This window comes from Thamnophis sirtalis, unplaced genomic scaffold (assembly GCF_051295495.1).
Source record: "Thamnophis sirtalis isolate CommonGarterSnake01/CBP01778 unplaced genomic scaffold, rThaSir2_p1.2 scaffold_9, whole genome shotgun sequence".
NCBI classification, from domain to species: domain Eukaryota; kingdom Metazoa; phylum Chordata; class Lepidosauria; order Squamata; family Natricidae; genus Thamnophis; species Thamnophis sirtalis.
The window spans coordinates 32,304,288-32,312,231 of record NW_028261389.1 but is presented as its reverse complement, the minus strand read 5'-3'; the positions used below and the strand labels follow the sequence as shown (position 1 = coordinate 32,312,231).

Below are 7,944 nucleotides of genomic sequence, written 5' to 3'. Positions count from 1 at the left end.
TGCACACGGAGGGGTGTCTGCAATAATAAGTGATATGTCGTTTTCTTTCCTTTTTAATGGAATTGGCCTCCACGGGTAGTGACCCTATAGTTTTTATTCATGCGGATTTCCAAGCCATCAGTTTTTAGTTTATTGGTATTGAAATAAGAGCAAAAGGGCTGCATGCAAGCTTTGGGGGGATAGGTTATCCACGCTGACTTAGCAATTTAGAAAAGAGAAATGAAACCCGTGATAAAATTTTATCTTTTGTATATAGTGCATGTTTGGAGTTTCATTTGTGGTTACAATCACTTCATTCAGGAGAGCCCAGCGTTGCGTGTATTTATTCCTCGCTGCCCGAGAGAAAACAGCGGGACTAACGGACGTACTGTCCAAAACGCCGCACTCGGATCAGATTCTGCGGCGCATATCAGCAACAAACCCAGCGCTTCTGATGTAACGCGCATGCTCCGCGCAACCGCCCGAACATGCGCAGAAAAAAAAAGGTCTAGTTCCTGCCTCGTCTTCTGACCGTCCGCAGGCGACGATATAATGATGTCACGGCGACGCTAATGGGCGGTAGTTTTGAAAAAGAGAATGAGCTTTTCTTAGTTGTGATAATGTCGACGTTGAGTGCCTTCGGCAAACTCCCAACACTTCATTCTGCGACCATTTTGGTACGTATCGTAAGGTCTATAAAGCAATAGTGCACGCGGTTAACGTCTGCGCTTGCCGTCCCTTCTCCGGTTATCGGTTCTGAGGTCCTGAGTTGAAAACGGCTTAAAAAAAAACGATCCCGTCCTTTAGCCAGTGGCCGCCAGGTCTCTCTCTTTTTAGCCCGCTGACCAGGGAGTTGGGTGGTTTCAGCTTGACACGGGAGTTGCGCTGAAACTTTCCAAGGAGCGACATCCTGCGGAATGATTTCGCTTATGGAATAGTCACGCCTCTCGATTCCGAAGGAGAAATCTGCAAAGTAGATAGCTATGGAGATTCTCAGTCATCCAGGTCTAGTTGCCTCTTGAAAAAAAGCACCTTTGGGACTGCAAAGTAAATGGATGTCTTTGCGAGTAGGACACCTCTGTATTTATTAAGTATCCCAGGTCCCAGTAGTTGACGGCAGCTTCTTAGCCTATGTCAAGAAAAGCTCCCGAGGCTTGGTTCTTGCTAATACTTTGGTGAGATAATATCTGGAATTTCCAGATTTATAGCCTAGATTGGGAAATTGAAAAAGGATACTGAAAGAAAATCACTTTTTGAATGTTGCCAAGTAAACTAAACTAAGGAAGTATTGACAATGACACATTTATGACCTGTTATACTGAAAATGAAGACTACGTATTAAATTCCTCCCAGTTAATGGCTATTTTTTCTATTGAGTCTGATAAAATTCAACTAATTGAATTTGATAATAGAAGAATGAAGACAGCAAAAGTATAGCAGATTAGAACTGATCACTGTTTTTCTTGCAGCTATTTGAACTAACTTTTTTTCTTCATTAATAGTTGGTGGGAACAAATGATGTTTTTCAGCAGCAACTAGCAGAAACTATACTTAAGGAAAAACAAGATTTGAAAATAAATATGTAAGTAGTGGAAAAAAGATTCCACTTAAAAATATTGCCAGAATTTTTGTTCTCACCTATTAACATTTATTAATCTATGGTATTATGGTAAAGTAGCGTGCTCAAAAATGCTATATATGTTCAATCTGCACCTGCAGAGTCCTTGCTTTTGATTATGTTGCCAATTTCTGGAAATGATATGGGAGGCGCATCAATAAATTATGTTTTCTATACCCCCCTTTTGGGGGGTTAATCCTAACTAGATAATTAATATCTCAACATTTGTTTGCCACTTGGATATAATGAATCCATTTCCCAATCTCCCTCAATCTTGAAAGTCAAATTCATTGGTGATCATTTTTATCAATGTTCCAGGGAAGGCCAATCATGACCTATTGGTGTGTGATATTCTAGCAATTTATCGAAAAATATTCCTCCCACAAGATGGCATCTTCTTACTTTGCTGCTTTAAAATCTTAGCTTTTAAAGCAGCAAAGTAAACAGAAGAGCTCATCTGCCACCTTTAGGACAAAAGATGGCCATTGTGTGCCTATAGCTCTTCTAGTCAAATTCTATTCTATCCACTAGAACAGCTAGAACAGCTTTTTTATGCTGTTAAACTGGGCCTTTTTTTACAATTTTGCCCCTATAGAGCTTTCACAATAAAAATTCTTCCAAGCTTATCTCTATAAGTTCTTTTTTTCTAAGCATGTGTCTGTTGCCACCCTACAGTTGGAGAAGAACCTCATGTAAGTGGAGGTTAAATTGTAGCTGGCCATACTAAGCTGTCACTTTAGATTAACCCTCTGCCCCCTGATCTCTCCACCCCCAACTAAGTGATAATTTCCAATCCAGCTGAAAAAAAATAATTGTGACTAAACCGCCTCTATGGCCTATTTCTGTCTCTCCTCCTTAATATAGTTGGTGACTGAAGTAGAGACTTTGACTATTTAATGGAGCTGTTATATTGTTCACAGCAATTGTGTTAATAATATTTCTTGCCAATATCTGGCACATAGCAAGCTTATCTCACTTTCTGGCTTGTTTTAATGAGATTGTAGCCCAGCACACTTGGAACTAGCAGAAGTTACTCTTCAGATACAATCCCATAGCTAGTACTTAAGTGTAATCATACTATGTTACATTTGTGACTATTTTTTTCTTTCTGCTGTAGTTTAATTTAATACTTCAGTGTTAATATTTTCTTTTCCAATAAAGCTTCTTTAGAACAAATTTGGTTTGGGACAGTTGACTGAAAATGCAGAGTTTTTTGTTTTTTTTTTAGCCATTTGACAGCCTCTCTTCCTTTACCTGTGGAGAGAAACCACATCCGACCAAGGATTGATTTGATTGTCTTTATGATTAATGTTCAAAGCAAATACAGGTATGAACAGAAACAATATATTTGACAGAAGGGGAGAAGGGATTTGTTTGTCTAATTACTAATTTGGGCAAAGTGTAATAAACTCAAGGGGGAACATAAGTTTACCTATTTGCATTGAATAGATTTAAAACTATAAGCTCTCATTTTTAAATATCATTCTAAAGTATGTAAAATTAGGTACATTAGGTAAATTCTCTGGCTTAAGTTATATAATAAAACAGGGATACAAATCTAAAAAAAAGAATGAAATCCTATTTAATAAATTGCTAATATCATTAAAATAATAGGGTTTTTTCTTCTAAACTTGAATATTATCTAGAGAAATTTGCTCCTTCAGGAATTCAGTAACAAAAGAGATTATATAAAAACTGAAAGAGCAATTATGTTCTAATTTAAATGTAAATAAAAATTCCTTTGAAACATAAGCATTTGTTCACTAATGGGGGGCCTCTTTCTTTTTCTTATGATTTATTAAAAGCTGTTATTACTAGATCATGAATATAGCAAGGGATTTCTTTGCATTTGTAAAAACCCTGCATTTTGTTTCCTTTTATTTGCTTTTTTGCCAGTTTTGAAGATATAGAAGCTTCCCTTACACATGTAGATGGAAACTTTTTCCTTGGAAAAGTGTGCCTTCTGGTTACTGGTGGTATGTATGAGATACATTTGCTGCTGAAAACAATCCATCAAATCTAACACTACTTGGCAGGCAGTCTATTCTATTCAACAACCAGTACTTTATCTCAAATGTAGCAGGTTGTTACTTAAATTCTGACAGCTAACCAGTGCTCCATCTTTCATACTTGTATACTTTTACTTAATAATCTGTTACCATTTAGCAATTTGTTATACCAGAATCAGCTCTGTTTAATGTTCAAAGTTTTTATTCAGGGCTTAAATATAAATGCTTACTGTTTTTACCAATAATATATTATTGATATTAAATAAAAGAAACAAAAAATACCTGGGGGAAAAAAGTCTGAAAATGTCTCCTTTTCTTGTCTTTTTAAAAAAAATAGTAGGTAGAATGAATAAAATCAGTGTGGAAATGGATGCTGTCTGGAAGCTAGCAGATCGTTACTGTAGCCCTGTCTTGTTCTGTGAGCTTGAAGTAAGACTTTTTGTTTTTTTAAAAAATTATATATAGTTGTATTGTTTAACTAACACATTCATTTTGCTGTCTAGTACCAATATATGCCAGTTTTTAAATAATCAGCCAAATAATCAAATATTATCTCCTATAGATATAATCAAATATATCTCCAGTTATTCACTGTCTCTTTAGCCTTCCCAATGTTCATTTAACAACCTGGCAAAATAGAATAAAGTTATTCCCCCCCCCCTTCTCAATCTATGAGAAGCAGCATGCTAATGGTTTAATTTTTTCCACCTTGCCCAATGGGTTTCTTGGAGAAGTTGACAGTTTCTAAAATAAAAAAGTGCAGCTGACTCAAGGTTGACTCAGCCTTCCATCCTTCCGAGGTGGATAAAACGAGGACCCAGATTATTGGGGGGCAATATGCTGACTCTGCAAACTGCTTAGAGAGGGCTGTAAAGCACTGTGAAATGGTATATGTGCTATTGCTATATTACTAAGTGCTATTGCTATTTATTAGTCAACCTAATATTGCCAAGGGGCACATGTTGCCCTTGATCTGCAAGTTCTTACCCTTGAGGTTATTTTTTTGAGTTATAAAAATAGCCAAGTGTGAGGAAAGCTTATGGTCAATTGATTGATTTCACCAATAAACATAATTATAATAATTATAAATCAAATAAATATAATTCTTGTGTTTGCCCATAAAGATACTGTAGTTGTGAAGAATTGCTTTTGCCCTACTCAGTATCAAGGTGAAATCTTCCTGTGGCTTTTCCAGAAGAGGGTGATAACGAATAATCATGATTAATGTAACAATGAAGTAATTCCAAAATTTTGAGCTTGGGAAGAAAAAGCTATCATAGTGTATTGCTCAGATAACAACCTGTTATATTCGCCAAATAGTGGCAGCACATCTATCACAAATAAATGTTTAATCCTACTTTTAACTATAATGGAGCAGCAGTAATTAAAAAATAAGCATTTTTGCACTTCATATTTTTCTGAGCTCAGTCAAGCTAAATTCAGGTTTGGAAACTCCATTTGCTGTAGAGGAATGGTTGAAATTTGGCTTGCTTGCATGAAACTTTGAACAGATTTGTTCTCTGCAGGTAGTCCTTGACTTCAACTACAATTGGGACTAGAATTTTTGTTGTTAAGCAAGGTGGCTATTAACTGAGTCATGCTCAAGTTTACAACCTTTTTTACAATGGTTAAGTGAATCACTGCAGTTGTTAAGTAAAGCACATGATTGTTTAGCAAATCTGGCTTTCCCACTGACTTTGTCAGAAGCCAGCTGGGAAGGTCACAGGTGGTGATTGCGTGACCTTGGGATGCTGCAACTGTTGTAAATACATGCCTGTTGCCAGGCATCCACATTTTGATCATGTTACAACAGTCATAAATGGGAAGACCAATCATAAGTCACCTTTTTCAGTGCTGTGTCTCTCAGTCATCCAGATCATAGTTGTCTTGAAGGGGCTTTTTCAAAGGCAATTGGACTGCTTTTTCTTTGAGGAAGAAGTTTTGCTTCTCACCCAAGAAACTTAATCAGTTGTGATGGTAGGGGGTGGAGGGGGATGGAAGGATAGGTCCTGACAGAATAGGGGAGGATGTAGTCATCTGAAAAGTTAGCAATTTCAAACAGATGCTAAACAAATAGTTGTAAATTGAGAATTATCTCTCAGTAATTCACTGTACCTGACAATACACTTTCTCTGGCAGATCATGACAATGGGTATGGGTAAATCCAAATGACCAAGTGGCCTTTTGGATTTACCCATTTTTGTAGAATAAGAATATATTTGCCTCCCCCCCCCCAGTCTTCTACACATATTTTTAAAGTGTTGTTTGATCTTTTGTTTTCCTCTTTTCAGTGTGAAAAAGTCAGAACTGTCACAGCTCAGAGACTTCTCCGGATGTTACAAATATGCGCTGGTCATGTATCAGGGATGTCTTCCCTTTCTTTCAGTTCTTTAATGAAATGCTCCATTGAGGACTCAAGTTATTTGGCATAAACCATCATTGTATTTTCCAGTATTATTATCTATGATTTCTGAGTGGACTGAACATAAATATCACTGTTAGAAATAAATCTTACCTACTATTTTTTCATATGGGATAGACTTTCCATATGGTAAAATAGACTTCAGATGTCTTAAAGGAGCCAAATTAGCCTGGACTTGTCAGGAATTATGATACCTCCTCCTCAAAGCCTAATTCTCAAGTATACAGCAGTCAATCAAAATAATTGGCATATAAACACAGGTATAATACATGAAAACTGTGGTGTTTCCAGAGTGAATTTCTAGAACAAGTTTCTTAATGCCATTTGCATACAGATAAATATCTCCAGTGTCTTCAGGATCTTCATGAAGAAAAGTGTTTCTCACAGATCTGTATATCAAGCAAAATGGAAGCCCTGCAAGTTGCAGCACATAGAACATGTATTCTGAGAAGAACCTCAGTGACAGGCTGGGCAAAAAAAAGCAGATTTTTGATTAATTATTATAGAGCAACTGGCCTTTTGGATAACTAGAGATGCGTATCCAATGCAACTAAACTATATTTCTACTCACAATAACAAAAGGGTTACCCAAAATTGGAAGATTTAGCATCAAGATAAACTTTCTTTGAAAAGGGCTGCAAATAGGATGTCTTCTTTAAGCCTTTTTTTTGTATGGAAAGCAAGTATTTTTTCAGAAGAGTAGCTTTTCTTTTTAGTATAATTTTTTAATTACACAAAACATTAAAATACACATTCCAAAAAAGAGGAAAGAGAGAATACAAAAGCAAAACAAAATGAAGACTAAAAAAGTGCATACAAATCCAAACATATATATATATTGTGTGTCCCCGCCCCCAGTTGAATGCTGATAAATATATTTCAAAGATAACACTGGCCCCTTGCAAAACAGGCACATAACTTATAAATTTCTACAACATTCTTTTCCGAATCCACTTAGTCTGACATCTATCTACTACATGGAAACATGGTTAACTGGTAAAACCAACAGCCAAAGTAAACTTCAAAGACCTCTGTTAACAGTCTATCAATGTCACTCAGAATGTCCACAATGGCTTCTGATCTACTGTAGATAAAATATCCTTGATTGATTCATAATAATAAGCCTTTCTCTTAAGATATTGAGATCTTTCCTAACAGTGGAATTTTATTCCCCAAAGTCATGAAACTTGTGAATATTTCCACAGCATTTGTAGTTTAAACAGTCTCGTGTAAATTGTAACTCAACATTTGTTTTCCAGTTGGATATAGTGAATCCATTTCCCAATCTCCCTCAATCTTGAAAGTCAAATTCATCGGTGATCATTTTTATCAATGTTCCAGGGAAGGCCAATCATGACCTATTGGTGTGTAATGTTCTAGCAGTTTATCGAAAAATATTCCTCCCACAAGGTGGCATCTTCTTTGCTGCTTTAAAAGCTATGACTTTAAAGCAGCAAAGTAAACAGAAGAGCTCATCTGCCACCTTTAGGACAAAAGATGGCCATTGTGTGCCTATAGCTCTTCTAGTCAAATTCTATTCTATCCACTAGAACAGCTTTTTTATGCTGTTAAGCTAGGCCTTTTTTTTTTGACAATTTTTCCCCTATAGAGCTTTCACAATAAAAATTCTTCCAAGCTTATCTCTATAAGTTCTTTTTTTCTAAGCATGTGTCTGTTGCCACCCTACAGTTGGAGAAGAACCTCATGTAAGTGGAGGCTAAATTGTGGCTGGCCATACTAAGCTGTCACTTTAGATTAACCCTCTGCCCCCTGATCTCTCCACCCCCAACTAAGTGATAATTTCCAATCCAGCTGAAAAGAAATAATTGTGACTAAACCGCCTCTATGGCCTATTTGTGTCTCTTCTTAATATGGGTTATGAGCAGTCCAAAACGATCATTAAACAGTGCATAACA

General features: G+C 36.4%; 1 protein-coding gene across 1 annotated transcript; it reads left to right on the top strand.

Annotated features, from left to right (window-relative positions):
• The first annotated feature begins 567 nt into the window (after positions 1-567).
• CENPM (centromere protein M) lies at positions 568-7,624 on the top strand. Its single transcript, XM_087722518.1, has 6 exons — positions 568-656; positions 1,482-1,561; positions 2,826-2,924; positions 3,494-3,573; positions 3,944-4,035; positions 5,898-7,624. The coding sequence occupies exons 1-6, from the start codon at positions 600-602 to the stop codon at positions 6,036-6,038; spliced, it is 549 nt and encodes a 182-aa protein (XP_087578644.1). The 5' UTR covers positions 568-599; the 3' UTR covers positions 6,039-7,624.
• Positions 7,625-7,944: the final 320 nt, after the last annotated feature.

What these genes read in the sequence shown, in the direction of transcription:
- CENPM (XM_087722518.1), top strand. Translation starts at nt 600, where the DNA reads ATGTCGACGTTGAGTGCCTTCGGCAAACTCCCAACACTTCATTCTGCG. An exon ending in AATGTTCAAAGCAAATACAG is followed by an intron (nt 2,925 to 3,493) that starts GTATGAACAGAA and finishes CTTTTTTGCCAG; the next exon opens with TTTTGAAGATATAGAAGCTT. An exon ending in TCTTGTTCTGTGAGCTTGAA is followed by an intron (nt 4,036 to 5,897) that starts GTAAGACTTTTT and finishes TCCTCTTTTCAG; the next exon opens with TGTGAAAAAGTCAGAACTGT.